This window comes from Loxodonta africana, chromosome 3, assembly GCF_030014295.1.
Source record: "Loxodonta africana isolate mLoxAfr1 chromosome 3, mLoxAfr1.hap2, whole genome shotgun sequence".
Taxonomy (NCBI): Eukaryota; Metazoa; Chordata; class Mammalia; order Proboscidea; family Elephantidae; genus Loxodonta; species Loxodonta africana.
In genome coordinates, this window is record NC_087344.1 from 83,415,704 (window position 1) to 83,441,547 (window position 25,844).

At 39.2% G+C, this 25,844-nt stretch overlaps 1 protein-coding gene across 1 annotated transcript in view; it reads right to left on the reverse strand.

The window, feature by feature from the left end:
* The window catches only part of PIK3R3 (phosphoinositide-3-kinase regulatory subunit 3), a 168,123-nt gene that overhangs the window by 57,283 nt on the left and 84,996 nt on the right, over positions 1 to 25,844 (reverse strand). The window contains exons 4-5 of the mRNA XM_023554692.2: positions 15,807 to 15,987; positions 13,081 to 13,206 (exon numbers count right to left, since the gene is read on the reverse strand). Coding sequence (XP_023410460.2) covers positions 13,081 to 13,206; positions 15,807 to 15,987 — 307 coding nt within the window. The remainder of the gene's footprint in view (positions 1 to 13,080; positions 13,207 to 15,806; positions 15,988 to 25,844) is intronic.

Sequence of the window (25,844 nt, forward strand, 5' to 3'; positions counted from 1 at the left end):
AACTACTCAGCACAAAGTGGGAAAAAGAAACTGTCAACAACACACAAAAAAAGACATCAAAATCACAGCACTAAACTCATACCTATCCATAATTACTCTGAATGAAAATGGACTAAATGCACCAATAAAGAGACAGAGAGTGGCAGAATGGATTAAAAAACATGATCCATCTATATCCTGCCTACGAGAGACACAAACAAACAAAAACTCAGAGGATGGGAAAAAATATATCAAGCAAACAACAACCAGAAAAGAGCAGGAGTGGCAATATTAATTTCTGACAAAATAGACTTTAAAGTTAAATCCACCACGAAGGATAAGGAAGGACACTATATAATCATTAAAGGGACGATACAGCTGGAGGGTATAACCATATTCAATATTTATGCACCCAATGACAGGACTGCAAGATACATAAAACAAACTCTAACAGCATCGAAATGTGAGACAGACACCTCCACGATTATAGTAGGAGACTTCAACACACCACTTTCGGTGAAGGAGAGGACATTCAGAAAGAAGCTCAGTAAAGACATGGAATATCTAAATGCCACATTTAACCAACTTGACCTCACAGACATATACGGAACACTCCACCCAACAGCAACCAACTATACTTTCTTTTCTAGTGCACATGGAACATTCTCTAGAATAGACCACGTATTAGGTCATAAAGCAGACTTAGCAGAATCCAAAACATTGAAATATCGCAAAGCATCTTCTCTGACCATAAGACCATAAAGTGGAAATCAATAACAGGAAAAGAAATCAAACACTTGGAAACTGAATAATACCCTGCTCAAAAAAGACTGGATTATAGAAGACATTAAAGATGGAATAAGAAATTCATAGAATCCAATGAGAATGAAAACACTTCCTATCAGAACCTCAGGACCACAGCAAAAGCGGTGCTCAGAGGCCAATTTATATCAATAAATGCACACATCCAAAAAGAAGGGCCAAAATCAAAGAACTATCCCTACAACTTGAACAAACAGAAAGAGAGCAACAAAAGAATCCATCAGGCACCAGAAGAAAACAAATAATAAAAATTAACAGCTGAACTAAATGAAATAGAAAACAGAAAAACAATTCAAAGAATTAACAAGACCAAAAGCTGGTTTTTTGAAAAACTCAACAAAATTGATAAACCATTGGCCAAACTGACAAAAGGAAAACAGGAGAGGAAGCAAATAACCCGAATAAGAAATGAGATGGGCGATATTACAACAGACCCAACTGAAATTAAAAGAATCCTATCAGATTACTATGAAAAACTACACTCAAACAAATTTGAAAACCTAGAAGAAATGGATGAATTCCTAGAAACACACTACCTACCTAAACTAACACAAATAGAGGTAGAACAACTAAATAGACCCATAACAAAAGAAGAGATTGAAAAGGTAATCAAAAAACTCCCAACAAAAAAAAAGCCCTGGTCCGGACAGCTTCACTGCAGAGTTCTACCAAACTTTCACAGAAGAGTTAACACCACTACTACTAAACGTATTTGAGAACACAGAAAAGGATGGCATACTCCCAAACTCATTCTATGAAGCCAGCATATTCCTGATACGAAAACTATGTAAAGACACCACAAAAAAAGAAAAGTACAGACCTATATCCCTCATGAACTTAGATGCAAAAATCCTCAACAAAATTCTAGCCAATAGAATTCAATAACACATCAAGAAAATAATTTACCATGACCAAGTGGGATTCATACCAGGTATGCAGGGATGGTTCAACATTAGAAAAACAATTAATGGAATTTTTTTATCATATAAATAAAAGAACCACATGATTTTATCAATTGATGCAGGAGAGGTCAGCACAACTGGACTAACCAAAAGCAAAGAAGTTTCCTGAATAAACTGAACACTTCGAAGGCCAGTGTAGTGGGGGCGGGGGTTTGGGGACCATGGTTTCAGGGGAAACCTAAGTCAATTGGCGTAACAAAATCTATTACGAAAATATTCTGCACCCCACTTTGGAGTGTGGTGTCTGGGGTCTTAAATGCTAGCAAGAGGCCATCTAAGATGCATCAATTGGTATCAACCCACCTGGAGCAAAGGAGAATGAAGAGTACTAAAGACACAAGGTAATTATGAGCCCAAGAGGCAGAAAGAGCCACATAAAGCAGAGACTACCTTAGCCTGAGACCAGAAGAACCAGATGGTTACCGGCTACAACAGATGACTGCCCTGACAGGGAAAACAACAGAGAACCCCTGAGGGAGCAGGAGAGCAGTGGGATGCAGACCCCAAATTCTCATGAAAAGACCAGACTTAATGGTCTGACTGAGACTGGAAGGACCCCAGAGGTCATGGTCCCCAGATCTGTTAGCCCAAGACAGGAACCATTCCCAAAGCCAACTCTTCAGACAGGGATTGGACTGGACTTTTCTATGGGATAGAAAATGATAGTGGTGAAGAATGAGCTTCTTGGACCAAGTAGACACTTGAGACTATCTTGGCATCTCTTGTCTGAAGGGGAAATGAGAGGGTAGAGGGGGTCAGAAGCAGGCCAAATGGACAGGAAAAGAGAGAGTGGAGGGAAGGAGTGTGCTGTCTCATTAGGGGGAAAGCAATTAGGAGTATATAGCAAGGTGTTTATAAATTTTTGTATGAGTCCGACTTGATCTGTAACCTTTCACTGAAAGCACAATGAAAATTTTTTTTAAAAAAATGGATCAAAGACCTAAATATAAAATCTAAAACATTAAAGATCATGAAAGAAAAAATAGGGACAATGCCAGGGACCCTAATATACGGCATAAATAGGATACAAACCGTAACTCAACAATGCATAAACACCAGGTCATCAAAAGACTTCATCAAAAGAGTAAAAAGAGAACCTACAGACTGGGAAGAAAATTCTGGCTACAACATATCTGATAAGAGTCTAATCTCTAAAATCTACGAGATACTACAACACCTCAACAACAAAAGACAAATTATCCAATTAAAAAATGGACAAAGGATATGAACAGATACTTCACCAAAGAAGACATTCAGGCAGCTAACAGACATATGAGGAAATGCTTGTGATCATTAGCCACTAAAGAAATGCAAATCAAAATTACACTGAGATACCATCTCATCTTGACAATACTGGCACTAAGCCAAAAAAAACACAAAATAACAAATGTTGGGGAGGCTATGGGGAGACTGGAACTCTGTACTGCTGTACAGACAGCGTCACACTGTGGGGGCTTCTGTGTTGCTGTGATACTGGGAGCTATGCCACTGGTACTGAAATACCAGCAGGGTCACCCATAGTGGACAGGTTTCAGCTGAGCTTCCAGACTAAGACAGACTAGGAAGAAAGACCTGGCAGTCTACTCCTGAAAAGAATTAGCCAGTGAAAACCTTATGAATAGCAGCAGAACGCTGTCCAATATATTGCCAGAAGATGAGCTCCTCAGGTTGGAAGTCACTCAAAATACAACTGGGGAAGAGCTGCCTCCTCAAAGTAGAGTTGACCTTAATAATATGCATGAAGTCAAGCTTTCAGGACACTTCTTTTCTAATGTGGCACAATTCAAAATGAGAAGCAACAGCTGCGAGCATCCATTAATAATCAGAACTTGGAATGTATAAACTATGAATCTAGGAAAATTAGAAATCATCAAAAATGAAATAGAATGCATAAAAATCAATATCCTAGGCGTTAGTGAGCTGAAATGGACTGGTATTGGTCATTTTGAATCAGACAATCATAGGCCTCCCCGCCCCCGCTGCCGTCGCGTCAATTCCGACTCATAGCGACCCTATAGGACAGAGTAGAACTGCCCCATAGAGTTTCCAAGGAGTGCCTGGCAGATTCAAACTACCCACCTTTTGTCTAGCTGCCGTGGCACTTAACCACTAAGCCACCAGGGTTTCCATCATAGGCCTACTATGTTGTAAATGACAACTTGAAAAGGAATGGTGTTGCATTCGTCATCAAAAAGAACCTTTCAAGATCTATCATACAAGGCTGTCACTGATAAGCTAATATCCATATGCCTACAAGGAAGACCAGTTAATCTGACTATTACTCAAATTTACGCACCAACCACTAAGGCCAAAGATGAAGAAACTGAAGATTTTTATCAACTTCTGCAATCTGAAATTGATCAAACATGCAATCAGTATGCATTGGTAATTACTGCTGACAGGAATTCGAAAGTTGAAAACAAAAGAGGAGGATCAGTAGTTGGAAAATATGGCCTCGGTGACAGAAATGGTGCCAGAGGTCGTGTGATTGAATTTTGCAAGACCAACAATTTCTTCATTGCAAATACCTTTTTTCACCAACATTGCAAATACCATTTCTGACCAACATAAACGGCACCTATATACATGGACCTCACCAGATGGAATACACTGAATCAAGTTGACTATATCTGTGGAAAGAGATGATGGAAAAGCTCAATATCATCAGTCAGAACAAGGCCAGGGGGCCGAATGCAGATCAGACCGTCAATTACTCACACGCAAGTTCAAACTGAAACTGAAGAAAATCAGAACAAGTTCTCAAGAGCCAAAGTACAGCCTTGAGTATATCCCACCTGAATTTAGAGACCATCTGAAGAACAGATTTGACACACTGAACACTAACAACAGAAAACCAGACGAGTTATGGAATGACACCACAGACATCCTACATGAAGAAAGCAAGAGGTCATTAAAAAGACAGAAAAGAAAGAAAAGACTTAAACGCATGCCAGAAGAGACTCTGAAACTTGCTCTTGAATGTCGAGTAGCTAAAGCAGAAGGAAAAAATGGAAGTAAAAGAGGTGAATAGAAGATTTCTAAGGATAGCTCGAGAAGACAAAGTAAAGTATTATAATGACATGTGCAAAGACCTCTAGATGGAAAACCAAAAGGGAAGAACACACTAAGCATTTCTCAAGCTGAAAGAACTGAACAAAAAAATTCAAGCCTCAAGTTGCAATAGTGAAGGATTCTACAGGGAAAATATTAAACAATGCAGGAAGCATCAAAAGAAGATGGAAGGAATACAGAGAGTCAATATACAAAAAAGAATGGGTCGACATTCAACCATTTTAGGAGGTAACGTATGATCAGGAACTGATGGTACTGAAGGAAGAAGTCCAAGCTGCACTGAAGGCACTGGCGAAAAACAAGGCTCCGGGAACTGACAGAATACCAATTGAGATGTTTCAACAAACGGATGCAAAACTGGAAGTGCTCACTCATCTACGCCAAGAAATTTGGAAGACAGCTACCTGGCCAACTGACTGGAAGAGATCCGTATTTATGCCTATTCCCAAGAAAGGTGTTCCAACCAATGCGGAAATTATTGAACAATATCATTAATAACACATGCAAGCAAAATTTTGCTGAAGATCATCCAAAAGTGGCTGCAGCAGTATATTGACACGGAACTGCCAGGAATTCAAGCCGGATTTAGAAGAGGTTGTGGAACCAGGGATATCATTGCTGATGTCAGATGGATCCCAGGTGAAAGGAGAGAATACCAGAAAGATGTTTACCTGTGTTTTATTGACTATGCTCAGGCTTCAACTGTGTAGATCATAACAAATTACGGATAACATTGTGGAGAATGAGAATTCTAGAACACGGGGATACTGCATGGTCTAAAGTCAGGAAGGTGTGCATTAGGGTTGTATCCTTTCACCATACCTATTCAATCTGTATGCTGAGCCAATAATCTCAGAAGCTGGACCATATGAAGAAGAATGGGTTCTCAGAATTGGAGGATGGCTCATTAACAACCTGTGTAATGCAGATGACACACCTTTCTTGCTGAAAGTGAGGAGGACTTGAAGCACTTATTGATGAAGATCAAAGACCACAGCCTTCAGTATAGATTACACCGCAACATAAAGAAAACAAAAATCTTTACAATTGGACCAATAAGCAACATCATGATAAACGGAGAGGAGATTGAGGTTGTCAAGGATTTCATTTTCCTTGGATCTACAACCAACACCCATGGAAGTAGCAGTCAAGAAGGCAAAAGATGCATTGCATTGGGCAAATCGCTGGAAGAGACTCTTTAAAGTGTTAAAAAGCAAGGATGTCACCTTAAGGACTACGCTGCACATGACCCAAGCCGTGGTGTTTTCAACCGCATCATACGCATGCGAAAACTAAACAATAAATAAAAAAGACGGAAGAAGAATTGATGCCCTCGAACTGTGGTGCTGGAGAAACATAAAGAATATACCATTGTTATAGATTGAATCATGTCCCCCCAAAAATGTGTGTATTAACATTGTTAGGCCATGATTCCCAGTATTTTGTGGTTGTCTTCCACTTTGTGATCGTAATTTTATATTAAAGAAGATTAGCGTGGGATTGTAACACCACCCTTACCCAAGTCACCTCCCTGGTCCAAAGCAAAGGGAGTTTCCCTGAGGGTGTGGCCTGCACCACCTTTTATCTCTCAAGAGATAAAAGGAAAGGGAGGTAAGCAGAGAGTTGGGGACCTCATACCACCAAGAAAGCAGAACCAAGAAAGGAGCAGAGCGCATCCTTTGGAAGCGGGGTCCCTAAGCCTGAGAAGCTCCTCGACCAGTGGAAGATTGAGGACAAGGACCTTCCTCCAGAGCTGACAGAGAGAGAAGCCTTCCCCTGGAGCTGACACCCTGAATTTGGAGTTTTAGCCTACTTTACTGTGAGAAAATGAATTTCTCTTTGTTGAAGCCATCCACTTGTGGTATTTCTGTTATAACAGCACTAGATGACTAAGACAACCATGGACTGCCAAAAGAACAAACAAATCTGTCTTGGAAGAAGTACAACCAGAACACTCATTAGAAGCAAGAATAGCAAGGCAACATCTCAAATACTTTGGACATGTTATCAGGAGGGATCAGTCCCTGGAGAAGGACATCACGCCTTGTAAAGTAGAGGGTCACTGAAAAAGAGAAAGGCTCTCAACGAGATGGACTGACACAGTGGCTGCAACAATGGGTTCAAGCATAGTAACAATTGCGAGGATGGCGCAGGACTAGGCAGTTTTTCATTCTGTTGTATATAGGGTCGCTATGAGTCACAACTCAATGGCACCTAACAACAACAACATGTACTGCTGGAGGGAATGTAAAATAGTACAACCACTTTGGAAAACAATATGGAGCTTCCTTAAAAAGCTAGAAATAGAAATCTAGCAATCTCATTCCTAGGAACATATCCTAGAGAAATTAGACCTATAACAGGAACAGACATATGCACACCCATGTTCACTGCAGTATTAATCACAACAGCAAAAAGATGGGAACAACCTAACTGCTCACCAACAGATGAATGGATAAACAAATTACATACACACAATGGAATACTATGTAACGTTAAAGAAAGATGATGAATCCATGAAACATCTCACAAACATGGATAAATCTGGAGGGCATTATGCTGAGTGAAATAAGTCAATCACAAAAGGAAAAATATTGTATGAGACCACTAGTATAAGAACTCAAGAAAAGGTTTACACAGAAAAAAGCATTCTTTGGGAGGGAAGGGGAAGGGAAATCAACTAACTAGATAGTAGACAAGTGTCAACTTCAGTAAAAGAAAGGACAGTGCACAATACAGGGGCGGTCAACAGAACTTAACCAAACCAAAAGCATAGAAGTTTCCTTTTGCTAGGTGCCATCGAGTCTTCTCTGACTCACAGCAACCTTATGTACAATAGAAGGAAATGTTTTCACTGACCCTCTGCTTTACCAAGCATGATGTCTTTCTCCAGGGACTGATCCCTCCTGATAACATGTCTAAGAAGCTTCTTAGACACATTCAAACATTTTGAGGGACTGAGCAGCGGGGCCAGGGGCTGAGAGCCACAGTCTCAGAGGACATCTAGTTCAACTGGCCTAACACAGTTCATAAAGAAAATGTTCTACATCCCACGTTGGTGAGTAGCATCTGGGGTCTTAAAAGCTTGCGAGTGGCCATCTAAGATACATCTATTGGTCACATCCCATCCAGATCAAAGGAGAACGAAGAAAACCAAAGACACAAGGAAAACATTACCCCAAGGACTAAATGGCCACATGAACTACAGCCTCCACCAGCCTGAGACCAGAAGAACTAGCTGGTGCCCAACTACTACCTCCAAGCTCTGACAGGGATCACAACAGAGAGGCCCAGACAGAGTGGGAGAAAAATGTAAAACATAATTCAAATTCACAAAAAAAGACTAGACTTACTAGTCAGACAGAGACTGGAGGAATCTCTGAGATTATGGCCCCTGGACGTTCTGCTAACCCAGAACTGAAACCACTTCCAAAGCCTACTTTCCAGACAAAGATTAGACAGGCCTATAAAACAAATAATAACACACGCGAGGACAGTGCTTTTTAGTTCAACCAAACATACAAGACCAAATAGACAATGCCTATCCAAAACTAAGATGAGAAGGCAGGAAAAACAGGAACTGGACGAATGCCAAAGGAAACCCAGGGTGGAAAGGGGAGTGTGTTGTCACGTTGTAGGGACTGTAACCCATGTCACAAAACAGTATGTGTATAAATTTTTGAATGAGAAATTAACTAGCTGTAAACTTGCACCTAACGCACAATTAAAAAATAAAAAAACATTAGATAAGAAGTTTAGCAGGCAGTGACTTCATGTTAATGAGGGAGCAACAACTCAGAAAAGGAGGGTGAGAATGGCTGCACAACTCAAAGAATGTAATCAATGTCACTAAACTGACATGTAGAAAAAAAGACAAGAGGCTGTTTAAGGCATGTACTTTAATACTGAATTGTGGGGTTGATAATATATGTAGATGTAACATATATGACAACAATTAGGAGGTGGGAATGGAATGATATAGTTGCAAGGTTCTTAAATTTACATGAAGTGGTACAATACAAACTCTATGAACTACGATAAATTAAGAATGCAAACTGTAATCCCTAGAGTAACTACCTTAAAAAAAAAAGAGGTATAGCTAAAAAGTCAAATGAGAAATTAAAATGGAGTAATAAAAATACTTGACAGACCAAAAAGACAGTGAAAGTGTTACAGGGAAACAACAGATAAAACGAATAACAAAATGGTAATCATAAACCCAACCATATCAATAATTATAATACAAATGGATTACACACTCCAATTAAAAGGCAGAGATTGTCAAGATGGGTATTAAAAGCAACACCAACTATATACTGAGACTATATACTGTCCATAAGAGATGCACTTTAAATATAAAGACACAAATAGATCGAAAGTAAAAGGACAGAAAAAGGAATATCACCCAAATAGTAAGCTTATGAATGCTGGTGTGGCTGTATCAGACAAAGGAGACTTAAAGACAAGGAGGATTACAAATATATAGAGAGGAATATTTCATGATAAAGGGGTAAACTTACCTGGAATGTGTAAGCACAGAAGAATTTCAACATACATAAGGCAAAAACCGACAAAACCATAAGGAGAAATAGACAAATCTATAATCATAACTGGAAATTTTAAGACTCCCTCTCAATAAAAACTAGCAAAAAAAAAAAAAATCACTAAAGATACAGAAGATCTGAATGACATTATCAACCACCTTGACCTAACTAATATTTTTAGAACACTATTTTTTTTTTTTTTATAGCTAACTGGGCGCCCTGGTGGTACAGTGGTTAAGAGCTATGGCTGCTAACCAAAAGTTCGGCAGTTTGAATCCACCAGCTGCTCCCTGGAAACCCTGTGGGGCAGTTCTAGCCTGTCCAATAGGGTCACTATGAGTAGGAACTGACTTGATGGCATTGGGTTTGGTTTAGATTTTTTTTGGTATGCCTAACTGAGCCCTGGTGGCGCAGTGGTTAAGCGCTCCGCTGCTAACCAAAAGGTCGGCAGTCTGAACCCGCTAGCTGCTCTATGGGAAAAAAAATGTGGCAGTCTGCTTCCATAAAGATTTACAGGATTGGAAACCCTATGGGGCAGTTCTGCTCTGTCCTATAGAGTCACTATGAATCGGAATTGACTCGAAGGTAATGAGTTTGTTTTTTTTTTTTTTAGTACCTAACAAGTACAGAATACTTAGTCAAGCACATGGGAAATTTACCAAGATAGATATATGCTTGATCATAAAATAAGTCTCAATAAATTTCAAAAGACTATAACCTTAAAGATTATGTTCTCTGACTACAACAAAATTAAAATAGAAATAAAATACCTGGAAAAGCCTCAACACTTAGAAACTGAACAACGTAATTCTAAAAAAGAACACATAAGTCAAATTAGAAATCACAAGCAAAATTAGAAAATATTTAAAACTGAACGATACTGAAAGTGTATATTAGAAAATAAGAAATTCTTAAAAATCAATGAGCAAAGTTTTCATCTTAAGAAACTAGAAAAAGAAGAACAAATTAACTGAAAGAAAATCATAGAGATGAGGGCGGAAATCCATAAAATAGAAAACAAATAATAAAAAAAATCCACTATCTTTATCTACTAAAAAGGATTCAAGCAAGTTACTGTTGCACCACTGTGGGGTGACAGTATGCCAAACCTACGACACCTATCCTTTTAATCACTTGGAACTTAATAGAATCAACATGGTCTAAGGTTTCCATAAATCATTTGATATCCAAAGTAATAACTTGTGTTTCAAGACACCCTGTGTGATGGATTGAATTGTGACCCCAAAAAATATCTGTCAACTTGGCTAGGATATGATTCCCAGTATTGTGTGACTGTTCACCATTTTGTCATCTGATGTGATTTTCCTATGTGTTGTAAATCCTACTCCTATGATGTTAACGGAAACCCTGGTGGCGTACTGGTTAAGCGCCACAGCTGCTAACCAAAGGGTTGGCAGTTCAAATCTGCCAGGCGCTCCTTGGAAACTCTATGAGGGCAGTTCTACTCTGTCCTATAGGGTCGCTATGAGTCGGAATCGACTCGACGGCACTGGGTTTGGTTTTGTTTTTTTTTTTTTATGATGTTAACGAGGTGGGATTATCAGAAGTTATGTTAATGAGGCAAGACTCAATCTACAAGATTAGATCGTGTCTTAAACCAATCTATTTTTTTTTATTGTGCTTTAAGTGAAAGTTTACAAACCAAGTCACTCTCTCATACAAAAACTTATATATACCTTGCTATATACTCCTAGTTGCTCTCCCTCTAATACAGCACGCTCCTTCCCTCTACTCTCTATTTTCGTGTCTATTCGGCCAGCTTCTGACCCCCTCTGCCCTCTCATCTCCCGTACAGACAGGAGCTGCCCACATAGTCTCGTGTGTCGACTTGATCCAAGAAGCTCACTCTTCACCAGTACCATTTTCTATCCCATAGTCCAGTCCAACCCTTGTCTGAAGAGTTGGATTTGGGAATAAACCAATCTCTTTTGAGATATAAAAGAGAGAAGCCAGAAGAGAGACAGGAGGACCTCATACCACCAAGAAACAGAGCTGGGAGAAGAGTGTGTCCTTTGACCTGGGGTCCCTGTGCTGACATGCTGCTCAACAGTGGAAGATTGATGACAAGGACCTTCCCTCCAGAGCCAACAGAGACAGAAAGCATTCCCCTGGAGCTGGTACCCTGGATTCAGACTTCTAGCCTTCTAGACTGTGAGGGAATAAATTTTTCTTTGTTAAAGCCATCCACTTGTGGTATTTCTATTGTAGCAGCACTAGAGAGCTAAGACACCCTGCTAACTCAGAACTGAAGTCTACCGTTCAGCCGGAGATTAGACAGGCCTATAAAACAAACAATAACACACATGAGGAACGTGCTTCTTTGTTCAATCAAGCCTGTGAGACCAAATGGGCAACACCTGCCTAAAACCAAAGATGAGAAGGCAGGAAGGGACAGGAACACTGGACAAATGGAAACAGGGAACCCGGGGCGGAAAGGGGGGGAGTGCTGACACATTGTAGGAATTGCAACCAATGTCACGAAATAATTTGTGTATAGATTTTTAAATGAGAAAGTAATTTGCACTGTAAAATTCCACCTAAAGTACGATAATTTTTTTTAAAAAGAGACTACATGAGAAACCCAGTTAAACATATTTTTTTAAGTGACTACTAACCCTAAGATTTCAAATGAAGATAACATACCTTCATCAAAATTCCCAGCACCTTTTATATACCCTGTAACAACTTAGGGCAAATTAATCCAAGTCTAACTAAAAAGAATAAAATTAGGAATAGAAATATGGAGATCTAGGAAAAGAATCATATTATTCTTCAGAATTTTGCTGTATATCAAAAATGCAATAAAAGAAATACAGTGATTATTAGGGTTTATGATCTAAAAAGAACTGTAGTAGTGGTCCCACAATTTCTATTCATTCCTTATTTCTCAGTAATAGAACCTCCAAATATTAGTTGGGTACAGCTGACCAAATAAAGGCTACATTTCCCAGCCTCCTCTGCAGCTGTGACCATGTGACTAAGTTCTAGACAACGGGATGAAAGTGGAAACAGTATGTTCTCCTTTAAAAACAGCAAACACTCCTTTCTCCTTCCCATTCTTTCTTTCTGTTTACTAGAATATGGTTGTGATGGCTGATGCTGGAGTAGCCAACTTCTACAGATAGCAAAGTATTAAGTCCTATGCCTTGATGACTAGAGTTGCCATAACACCCAACCCTGCCTATATATATATATATATGCATGAAAGAAAAATGAATTTCATCTGAAGTCTTTGTTATTGTTATTTTTGGTCGCTTGCAGTGAAACCTAATCCTAGTTAATACTGCTGTTATTGTTAGGTGCCATCCAGTCAGTTCCGACTCACAGCGACCCTGTCTATGTACAACAGAATGAAGCACTGCCCGCTCCTGCACCATACTCATGACCGCTGTTATGCTTGAGTCCATTGTTGTAGCCACTGTGTCAACCCACCTCGTTGAGGGTCTTTCTCTTTTTCAATGACCATCTACTTTACCAAGCATGTTGTCCTTCTCCAGGGCGAATATAAAATATATCTTTAACCAATAAAAAAAAGCAATTTCTGAATGGCAAAAAATTTTATAGCATCCAAGTCTAAAAAAACGGTTTAAGACAGCTAAAAAATCATCTGGTGAATTACAGAAATATGACATAACTGTAACATTGCATACTTATGGACCAAACAACAAAAATATACTAACCTGGGATGTCCTAGTATATTCCTCATACAGCCTGTCATACTCTTTACTTTTTTCCTGATACTGAGAGTGATATTCTTGCAGTTTTTTACCTACCGCATCAATGTTATCTTCTTTTACCAACTGATCCTATACAGATAAACAAGAAAAGTAGAGAATGTTAATTCTGACATGAATTTTTCTACATCTATTTATTTTAAAATTGTTTGTAATTCTGCTATAGAAGTTTAAGCCACTGTAGTGATATCAAGCATGCAAAAGCACTAAATCCTTTTGTTAATCCTAAAATCAGTCTTTGGAGCACATCAAAATAGTTCAACATTTTAAAAATTAAAAATGAAGTATAAATGGAAAACAAACAGAAATATATTTTTTATACTTTTGTTTTTGTTGTTGTTTAGAATTACACAGAACATACACCAATTCAACAATTTCTACATGTACGGTTCAGCGACGCTGATTACATTCTTCAAGTTGTGCGACCATTCTCACCCTCCTTTTCCAAGTTGTTCCTCCCACATTAACATAAACTCACTGCCCCCTAAGTTTCCTATTTAATCTTTCAAGTTGCTGCTGTCAATTTGATCCCATATAGAGAAATCTTAAATGAGCACAGTGCTCAAGGCAGACATTCTTTACTAGTCGAGCTAAGCTATTATTTGGTTTAAAAGAAGACCTCAGGGGATATTTTTGGTTTAAGGTTAAAGTTTAAAGATTATCTCAGAGCAAGTTTCCGAAGTTCAAATAGCCTCCATGGCTCCAAGAAGTCTGGAGTCCATCAGAATGTGAAATTCTGTTCTGCATTTCCCCCCTTTTGATCAGAATTTTGTCCATAAAATCTTTGAGCAAATGTTCAGTAATGGTAAACAAGCATCCAGTTCTTCTGGTATCATGGTAAAAGAGGCAGTTCTTCATGGAGGCAATTAGCCACACATTCCTTTTACTCCTATTCCTGACTCCCCTTCCTCTGTTGTGCCAGGCAAATAAAGACCAGTTCTGTGTCTTGGATGACTGCCTACAAGCTTTTAAGACCCCAGGCACTACACAAGGAACTAGGAGGTAGAACAGAAACACTAAACACAATATTCCGCCAATTAACTGCGATGTCCCATGAAACCATGATCCTAAACCTCCAAACCAAGGAACCAAATCCCATGAGGTGTTTGGTTGTACATAAGCAGCCTCAGCAGCTACTTTTTTTTTTGTTGATCTTGTAAATACACGTGTCACACAGCTTTTGCCAATTCAGCTTTTTATAGGTGTACAACTTATCAACAGGAATTGCAATAACTGGGTGTACAACCCTATCCTTCATCAGTGTGATTTCTCCATCACTGTAAAATGAAACTCAGTATTAACCACCCCCATTTACCTCTCCCCCCGGCCCCTGGTAACCACTATAAACGTTGGTCTCTATACATTTCCCTGTTGTCTTTTATACAAGCGAGGACATATAATATTTGTCCTTTTGTGATTGACTTACTTCACTCAGCATAATGTCTTCAAGCTCCATCTATATTGTAGCATGTATCAAGACTTTGGAGCACTGGTAGTGCACCAGTTAAGCACTCAACTGCTAACCGAAAGGTTGGCAATTCAAAACCACCAGGTGCTCCACAGGAGAAAGATGTGGCAGTCTGTTTTCCTACAGATTTACAATCTTGGAAACCTCATCCAGTAGTTCTACTGTGTCCTATAGGGTCACTATGAGTCAGAATCAACTCAACGGCAATGAGTTATATGGGTTATCAAGATTTCATTTCTCCTATTAGCTGAGTAGTATTCCATTGTATGTATGTACCACATTTTGTTTATCCATTTATCCTATGATGGGCATTTAGGTTGTTTCCACCTTTTGGCTATTGCTAGTAGTATTACCATGAACTCGCTGTTTGAGTCTCTGCTTTCAAGGAGTGAAATTGTTGGGTCACATGGTAGTTCTATTTTTACTTTTTTTTTTTGAGGAGCCACTACACTGTTTTCCACAATGGTTGTACTATTTTGCATTCCCACCAGCAATGGATAAGGGTTCCAATTTCCCTACGTCTTCAGGAACATTTGCTATTTTGTTTAGCTTCGTTTTTTTATCTTAGCCAGCCTAGTGGGAGTGAAATGGTATCTCACTGTGGTTTCAATTTACATCTCTCTGATGGCGAGTGAAGGAGCCCTGGTGGCGCGGTAGTTAAAATACTAGGCTGCTAACCAGAAGTTCGATGGTTCAAACCCACCAGATGTGGCAGTCTGCTTCTATAAAGATTTACAGCTTCAGAAACCCTATGGGGCCATTCTACTCTGTCCTATATAGGGTTGCTATGAGTCAGAATCAACTCGACGGCAGCGGGTTTTAGTTTTGGATGGCTAGTGATGTTAAGCATCTTTTCATGTGTTTGGTAGTCATCTGAATGTCCACTTTGGTGAAATGTCTATTCAAGTCCTTCGCCCATGTTGTGAATGGGTTATTTGTCATTTTGTTGTTAACAGAAATATTTTTATATAAGGGTAATAAATACATGCAGTAAGCTATTAAGGAAAGGTAGCCACAACATAAGTTCCAAAAAATATTGTAAGTTGTTAGGGTACAAAACATAAAACTACCAGATTTCTTTTTTTTTTTTAAAATGGAAAAGCCTGGTAAATTATAATCAAATGATGATTTGATTATAATTATAATTAAAATGATGTTAAATAATGGCTTACTCAGTAGCTATCAAGAATTTCTGTAATCATACCTGTTGGTATCTGGACACTGGGTACATCAGCTTCACATCAAGTTTGGGATTGTACTGAGCAAGAGATTCATGATGATAGTGGTTAATGAGCTCCACCACAGAATTAAATGTCAGAGGATCAGAAAAGCCATATTTACCATCCCGATGATAGATCTTTATTAACTTATTATTGCCTCCCTTCCTGTGAACAAGAAAACATCAGCTGGAGATATTTTCCCAAAAAATTCTAATAAAGTATCATATGGAGATGATAAAGCTTGGTGTCACATAAAAAACAAGTTTTACTTGAGGTGAAAGGCATATATAATTATATGCATAAAATACATGTCTTATATTATTTCCAAATTATTTCTTTTGCCCTTAAAATACCCTGGTTTCACAGAATCAGTATCAACAAATTTAGCATAAATAATCACTTCAGAAAAATAACTAAGACAGTAGTAAACTGAATCTTTTCCTTATTGTCGGATGAATTTTCTAATTTAAATTCTATCAATATTTTTTCAGGGGAGGATAGAGACAATTTCTTTAGGGCCTAAAGATACGTGGAAGTACGACCTTATAGGGAAGCAGAAACCATCTCTATATGAAGGGGGATGATAGACATTTGTTATACAATCACCAACCCACTCAAGGTTTTATTGTTAATGCCCAAACATAATGAAGCTTCTTGAATGATTTATAACTGAGTAATTGATCTAGCACCTTACATTATTTTGTCTTTTATGGTTGCTTATAATTCTCAGAAATGAACACATATTTAGGCCATCACAACGTGTGGATGATTCAAATATCATTCAACTATTTTACAAAGTATAGCTTTGGAAGTGCCATGCATATTAGATGTGTGTAATCTGATACTTGAATAGTTCAGAACACCTTTGTTTACTGAGTCATATCCAAATGGTCCCTTAAAAGATAATTTATAACCAAAGCTTAAAATTATACTGTTTTTAAAATTCCAAAAGGTATAATCTAAAACCACAGCAGATTGATTCCTTATATCATAGCAAAATACTGCACCATTCCCATTTGACTCTTCCTGCATACAAACTTAATGAAAAAAAAAAAGAGATATGCCTATGCATTTCTTTAAGCCATGCTATTATACATGATAAATGAGGCAGTAGAATTTGTGAAAGATCAAATATAATGGGTTTGAACCTATGGATTGATTTAAATTAAACAGAGCTTAGAGGTCAGTATTTATATGAATGATGGACTATTCCTATAAAACGTACATTAGAACGACCACCTAATCATATGCAGTTACTATGAATATATATACCCACACACATTCACATAAATGCAAGCTGGTCTCTCTGCCAGAAAAAGTTAAAAGGGCATTAATTCAGTCAAAAAAAACTTATTGCCTATTTGCCATGTGCCAGGAACTGTAATAGGCACTGAGGATATGGTAATAGACAAGCCAGGCAGAGTGCACACTCGCAAGGAGCTTCCAGTTTAGCAACATGAGGAATATATCTCCATCATTCAGTTTACTAAAAAGCAAAAAGAATTTCAATTCGAGATAGAACATAAAAATAAGCAATTAAATACGTTAAATGGTAGTAACAACAACAACAACAAAAAAAACACTGCCACCGACTCAGAGCGACCCTACAGGACAGAGCAGAACTGCCCTATAGGGTTTCTAAGGAGCGCCTGGTGAATTCAAACTGCCGAAATTTTGATTAGCAGCCATAGTTCTTAACCACTACACCACCAGGGTTTCCTAATAAGTTCTATGGGAAAATAAAGCAAAGTAAAGGTAAGAGATGGTTCTGGGAGTAACAGGGATTACTATTTTATATATGTCGCACAAGAAAAACCTCTGGCCACATGACATTTAAGCAGCGTTCTAAAGGGAGCGAGGGAGCTAGCACAGCAGATATTTGGGGAAAATTTTCCAAGCAGAGGGAACATCAAGTACCAAAGCCCTGAGGTAGGGGCATGCTTGGCATGTTTAAGAAGGAGCAAGGAGACAAGTGATGCTGGGAATGGGCAAGAGGGAGAGTCATAGGAGACAAAGTGAGAGATGTAAAAAGAGTTCAGATCATGTAGTAGCCTAGGGCCATTGTAAGGGCTTTGGTTTTTACTGAGTGAGATGGGAAGGCACAAGAGGATTTTGAGCAGAGTGACATAATTTGTCATGTGCTTTAAAGACTCACCCTGACTGCTGTTTCAAGAAAAGTCTACTGGGAGTGGGCAGGGCTAGAAGTGGGAAGATCAGTTGGGAGACTATTACAAGAATCTAGACAAGAGATGATGATATCTTGGACCAGGGTAGTAGTAGTGGAGGTAATGAGAAATGGTAGGGATAGGAATCCCTTTTGAAGAGTGAGTTGACAGGACTTGCTGATGGCTTGGATATGGGTGTGAGAGAAATACACAAGATAAAGATGATTTCAATATTTCTGTCTTGAGCAATTAGAAGAATGAAGAAGGCTACATAAAAACAACATGCTTAAAGGAGAGGAAAATTTTTGGTTTTCTTGGACGTGTTAAGTTTGAGATGCCTACTGAACACTCATTTAGGAAATAATATTGGAGTCATTACTCCCTGTCCTTCAGCATACAGAGTGCTGGAGCTGGACTCACAAGGACTCACACAAGGAAAACCAACACTGTGATTTTAAAGAGCCTGCCATGGCCGCCAGCTAGGAGCTCAACTAAGTCCAGATATTGATCATCGATGTGTTATCTCCAATCTCCAATCAAAAGGAGGCAATTATTTAGTAGATAATATTGAAGCCATTATTCCTTGTCCTAGAATGTGACCCAGCTGGAGCTGGACTCCCAAGGACCCACAAGGACTCACAAGGACACATCAACTGGGCCCTGAAGTATAAAGACAATAGTTAGGACAATCTTGGAAAATATATTTTAGGGAACCTTTCACATAAGCCAATCAAACGGAACAGAAAGACTTCCCATTCTTATCTTTTTCTATTAGCATTTAGTGAATAGAAGATTTGTTGGACCAATGAAGACCCTCTTGACTGTCATTACTGAAACATATACCAACGATTGTTAAGAAAGACAATTCTCAATGTAGGATTGCCGTTTCTAGCCAATCTTAATGTTAATATATACTGATCATTCTGTAACATTCCTCCAACAGACAATGCTATGGCAGCATATTTGTCCGTTTTCCCACTTCTGCCTATTCTGCAATTTTCCTTGGACCCAGGCAGACATGGCTCTAGCAGCATGCTTGTTTATCTTCCCACTCTTGCCTATTCTGTAGTATTTCCTTGTACTTGGGCAGACATGGCTGTGGCAGCATGCTTGTCCATTCTCCTACTCTCGCTTATTCTGTAATCCTTAGACTTGGGTAGACATGGCTCTAGCAGCATGCTTGTCCATTTCCCGCTTTTGTCTGTTCTGTAATATTCCTTGGATTTGGGCAGACATGGCTCCGGCAGCATGCTTGTCCAATTTCCCGTTTTTGCCTTTTTGAATATATGCGAATAAAACTTTCTTTTTGCTTTACTAAACCCTGTGACTTTTTTATCCTACAACATCCAAGAGGATATGTAAATCCATCAGTCTACTTGAACAGCCTAAAGTTTAGGGGAGAGATCTGGGCTAGAGATATAAATTCAGGAGTTGTCAGCTGATGGATGTTTAAAGTCAGAGATCACCTAGAAAGGTCGGCATAGTTGGAAAACAGAAGTCTGAGATCTAAACCCTGGAGTGTGCCAAAGTCAGGGAGATGAGGAAGAAACAGCAAAGGAAAGCGAGAAGGAGCCAAGTAAGAGGAGACTAAGAGAGTGGCCTCCTAGGAGCAGGAGTCCCGGGGTAACACAAAGTTAAGTGCTCAACTACTAGCTGAAATGTTGGTGGTTCAAACCCACGCAGAGGCACGTCAGAAGACAGGCCTGGCAATCTGTTTCCCAAAGGTCACAGCCTTGAAAAACCTATGGAGCAGTTCTACTCTGTACACATGGGATCATCATGGGTCAGAATCAACTTCATAACAACTTATAATAACAATCCTAAAAGCTAATAAAGAAGGCTTTTTTTTTTTGCATGTGACAAATTATAGCATATCTTTTATTTATTTTTGTACATCAGATGACGGTTTACAGAGCAAAATAGTTTCCCATTCAACAATTTGTAGGCAGAATGTTCCAAGACATTGGTCACGGTCCCTTCAATGTGTCAGCACTCTCTCCATTTCTACCTGGGTTCCTGTTACTTTTCCTCCAGTTTTTCTACCCCTTCCTGCCTTCTCATCTTTGCTTCTGGGCAGATTAAAGAAGGCATTTCAGCAAAGAGGAAATGATCAACTGGGTCAAATGATCACTGGGCTTGGCAAAGTGGATATCACTAAGTGACCTTGATTAAGTGGTTTCCTGGAATGGTTGGGACTGAAGTCTTACTGGGATAGATTCGAGAAAATGAAGAGCAAGTAGAAACACCTATGGATAACTGCCTTGAGGAATATTACTATAAAGGGGAGCAGAGAAATAGGAAAGTATCTGGAAAGAGGAGTTCCTGTGGTGAAAATGGTTAAGTGCTCAGCTACTAACCAAAGGTTGGAGGTTCAAGTCTACCCTTGAGGCACTTTAGTAGACAGGCCTGGCAGTCTACTTCCCCAAAAAAATGAGCCATCAAAAACCCTATGAGGCACAGTTCTACTCTGACACAAATGGGGTTCCCACAAATCTGAGTCAACTAGATGGCATATAGCTTTTATCTAGGGAATTTTCTTTTTATTTTAAAACGGAAGATAGTACAGCATATTTGTATGCTGATGGAAATGGCTAAGAACCAAACCAAACCCACAGCCATCTAGCCAATTCCAACTCACTGCGACCTTACAGGACAAGGTAGAACTGCTTCATAGGGTTTTGAAGGCTGTAAACCTTTACAGAAGCAGACTGCCACATCTTTCTCCTGTGGAGGATCCGAACTGCCTACCTTTGGTTAGCAGTCAAGCGCTTTAATCAAGCACCACCAGAGCTCCTTAATAGCTCCATAGAGAGATAAAAAAGAGGACATGATAATTCCTAGAATGATCTCCTTGAATAGATTAGAGGATGGCTGTAGGATCCAGTCCACAAACAGAGGCTGACCCAGGACAAGGAAGGAACAGTCATCCACTGGAACAGGAGAAAAGGAGAGTATTCACATTCAGGTGCCAATATGCTGACAGCCTGTGGCAACAGAAGCATGAGGAAGTTTTCTTCTAACTGCTTCTACTTTCTCAGTGAAATAGGAGGCAAGTTCTTTATGGAGAGTTAAAAAGGGGAAGGAGAACTGTAGGAAAGCAAATGGATTGTGGAAATGAAAACAGTCAGCTGGGTATTATTAAAGGCCCACTTGAAGTGTCGTTTGTTGTTAGGGGCCCGTGGAGTCAGTTCCAACTCAGAGCGACCCTACAGGGCAGAGTAGAACTGCCCCATAGGGTTTCCAAGCAGCAGCTGGTGGATACAAACTGGCGACCTTTTGGTTAGCAGCCGTAGCTCTTAACCACTGCACCTCCAGGGCTCCAACTGAGGTGCGCTTGTGTGCGTATTTCTCACCATATTCAGGCGCCCATATAAAAGCAGAGAATAGGTGGAGACATGAATTTAGCCAGCATTATAGTTAGGGGAGTACAATGCGGGAAAAAGTCACAGGATTGTTGAATATACATTCACGAGGGTGATTTTAATAATGGATCATGGGGTAGAAGCAGAGAAGGAGGGAAGGCATGAAGGAATTGAGTAATAAAATCTATTGCCGTGGAGTCAATTCTGACTTATAGTGACCCTATAGGACAGCAGGTAACTGTCTCATAGGGTTTCCAAGGAGCAGCTGGTGGATTCAAACTGCCAACCTTTTAGTTATTAGAAGCCCAACACTTAACCACTGTGCTACCAGGGCTCCTTTAATCATATGAATAATTATAATTATAATTATTCATGAATAGAAGAATTATGTTCATCCTTGCATCCCGACATCTAGACCAATGCCTGGTATATAGCAGATTCTTAAAGATTTGTTAACTATCCAGACTTTCTACAATGAATACTATTTCCCTGTTTTAAAAAATAATGGTTAATGAACTGAAAAATCTCTACTTCCTCACCATTTGCACCCTGCAGTCTGGTTTTACTCTCATTCTTCTCAATTGAGGGTCACCAATGATTTTTACCAAATCGAGATTCTGTCCCCTCCCTTCTACCCCAGATTCTCAGATTCTTTCTAATCCCCCTTCATTCTTTTTTTTCATCTTCCTTCTTTTTTTTCCCACAGCTTAAAAAAAAAAAAAAAAACTTTACAGCTTTACTGAGATATAATTCACATACCATAAAATTCACTCATTTAAAGTATAAAATTCAATGGGTTTTAGCATATTCACAGATATGGGCAACCATCACTACAGTCAATTTTAGAACATTTTCAGCACCTTCCCTTTCTTAATACTTCATCTTCCCATGATTTCTATGACATTACTCTTTTCTTTAAATCTCTCAGACTGTTCCTGTCTCCTTCCTACCTCTAAACACGGTTACTCCCTAGGAGATTTTGCCTTCAGCTTCTATCCGTTTTTCCTCTATATATTCTTTTCTTAAAATTCCATTTATTTTACAGATCATGCCTGCATTTTTTTCTGGAGTCAGAATCGACTCGACAGCAACAGGTTTGGTTTGGTTCGCTTCGGTTTGGTATAAGGAGCCCTTGGTGGTGCAAACAGTTAAACACCTAACTGCTAACTGAAAGGCTGGCAGATTCGAACCCACCCAGTGGCTGTGAAAGAGAAATACCTAACAATCTGCTGCCAGAAAGATTACAGCCAAGAAAACCCTATGGAGCAGTTCTACTCTGTCACATGGGGTCACCATGAGTCAGAAATGACTTGACGGCACCCGACAACAACATACTCGCTTCCTGAGCTCTAAACCTACATTTCTAGCTAGACACATTTTTTTTACGTGGAAGTTCTGGAACAGCTAAAAAGTCAACATCTATTCCTTCTTCCCCATTAAAACATCTGCTCCTGCTTTTATTTCTATAAACGCCATGTTCCTTCTAAGCTGCTCAGGCTCAAACCACAGTACCTTTAAATCCCCCTCAAACCCATAACTATTCTATTGCCAAATCTCTTTTGGTCTCAGCTCCAGTCTGCCTCTTACTTTGACTCCTCACTCTTTCCCTAGAGCTGCTCTCCTAGGTAACTGTTTATTAGATTGTCATTTCCTGCCTAAAACCTTTTATCAAAACTTTTCTACACTGAGAAATAAAATCAAATTCCTTACCATGACTTACAAAGCTCTCCAGGATACATATCCTTCCCATCTCCAACTTTATCTCCCACCACTCTCCTCCTGGTTCACACCTTAAGCCAGCCACAATGGTCTCTATATTCATGGGACCCACTAAATCTTTCCCAACTCTCTGTCTTTCTCCTTTTTCTGTTCCCCCTTCCTGGAACACTTCTCTGGTTGGTTCCTTCTAATCCCTCAGTTCTAAAAAGGTCATCTCCTCAGAAAGGCCATCCTTCAAAACTATCTTAAATTTACCTTTCCCCATATTCTCCATCATATAATCTTATGTATTTCCTTTATAGCATTTCATATACTCTGAAGTAATCTCATTTCTTTTTTGTTTATTCTGTCTCCCTCTTTCCTACTCCCCAAAATATAAACATTATAGGGCAAAGATCCTGTGTCTATCTTTTTCATCATTATTTCCTTTGCCTAGAACAGTACCTGAAATATCATGGGCATTCAATAAACATTAAATGACGGAATGAATAAATCTCTCAATTCATAATAGCCTTCTAAACTTTTCTCTAGTTATCTACCCTCTTTTAGTATTTCTACTTAAATACAGTCTGATCACATAACTTCCTTGCTGAAAAAATGCAATGGTTCTTTCTCCCTGCCTACAAACTCCAAATGTTAGGATTCAAGGCCCTCTTCAAAATGTCTCCTTTCCAACCTTCTATTCCCTACCACTTTCACCTCTTTACAAACTCTACCCTCTACCCAACCGGAACTGCATTTCACAGAACATTATTCTACAATCTTCTGCCTCTGTATCTCTGCTTCTATTGTAATCTACTCCTGCACTTCCCCCTACCCAGTTTCAACATGTCTGAACCTATCCTGTTTTTCAAGATCCATCTCAAATGCAAACGTAAGGACAGCTTTCTCAGTCCTCTCAACAAAATACTTTCTTCCTTCAGGTCCCAAAGCACATTGTTTGAACCTCTCCTGTTATTTTACTTTAATTCAAAGCAGTTTTTTTCCCTTTGCCTCACTACCCTCTGTATTCTCTGAGACAGAAGCTGTAACTCACTGCTGGATCCCCTACAGTGACGAGCACTAAGCTAGGAGTATTTTTTAAATTTAATTAAGACCATAGGCCAATTAACGTAATAAATTATTAAGAAAACGTTCTGCATCCCACTTTGGTGAGTGGCATCTGGGGTCTTAAAAAGCTTGCAAGCAGCCATCTAAGATGCATGGACAGGTCCCATCCCACTTGAAGCAAAAGAGAATGAAGAAAATCAAAGACACAAGGAATGTATTAGCCCAAGAGACTAGAGGACCACATGAACCAGAGACTCCACCAGCCTGAGACCAGAAGAACTAGATGGTGCCCAGCTACCACCAACGACCGCCCTGACAGGGAACACAACAGAGAATCCCAGGATGGAGCAGGAGGAAAGTGTGAAGCAGAACTGAAATTCACATAAAAAGACCAGACTTAATGATCTTACAGAGATTGGAGGAATTCCTGAAACTATGGCCTCCCAGACACACTGTTAATCCAGAACTGAAACTATTTCCAAAGCCCACTCTTCAGACAAAGATTAGACAGGACTATGAAACAAAAAATACACACAAGGAATGTGTTCAATCAGATATGCAAGACCAAACGGGCGGCTCCTGTTTGGAGGCAGAATGAGAAGGCAGGAAGGGACAGGAACTGGTGGAATGGACACAGGAACCCAGGGTGGAAGGGGGAAGTGTACTGTCACATTGTGGGGATTGGAACTAATGTCGGAAAACAATATGTATATAAATTTTTGTATGAGAAATTAACTTGAGCTGTAAACTTTCACCTAAAGCACAATAAGAAAATCTTTTTTAATTAAGACCAGCAGTATTCTGCCTAGCAAAATGCTTTAAGGCCCAGCTCAACTGTCCTTTGTCTGAGAAACCTTCTCTTTGTCTTTCTCTCATTTATTCCTTCATTCATTCAAATATTTACTGAGTTCCTACTACACACCAGACCTTGTACTAGATACATGCAGATTTTAAAACAGTCTAGCCTCTGTGCTCCCAAGACTTGTCTTTTAATCTCTAATATAAGAGTAACACTTAACACACTGAATTAAGGTATAGTTAGTATATATGTGTCTCTCCAATTCCACCATTACGGCCTTGCGTTATGAGTTCCTTGAGGGTATAAACATCTCTTATTCATTTCCATGTTCCCAGTCCTAGCACAGTACAATGATAATCCTCTTATATTTTACAGCTAACAATAAAACAGGCTGGTTCAAAAGGAAAAGACTAGCTCTCTATGCCTGAAAGACCAATGCAAGCTGAATGGCCCCTTCTGGAAAATGCTATACAAGAAATTTCTATATCTAGAGATATCCAGTTGAACCAGGTTAACATTTAATATCCCTTCCAGCTCTAGGGCTCTGGAATAAGCATTTGTATTGTCGCACTGCAACTTCAATTAAATTACATAACTTTTGCAAGCTCTTTTCCTCATCCCTAAGATACCAAAATTGTTCTTTTTAATGAGTAGCAATTAGGGGTATACAAAAAAATTTTTTAAATTAAAAAAAAAATTAGGTGTATATGCATTGTAAAATGCCACCTTAATGTGGGATTAAAACTATTTTCCAGATGAGTAAGAAGAATATTCACTCACTTAATAAATACTTATTCAAAACCAAACCCACTGCCATCGAGTCAATTCCGACTCATAGCACCCCTATAGGACAGAGTAGAACTGCCCCACAGCGTTTCCAAGGTGTGCCTGGTGGACTCGAAGTGCTGACCTTTTGGTTAGCAGCCG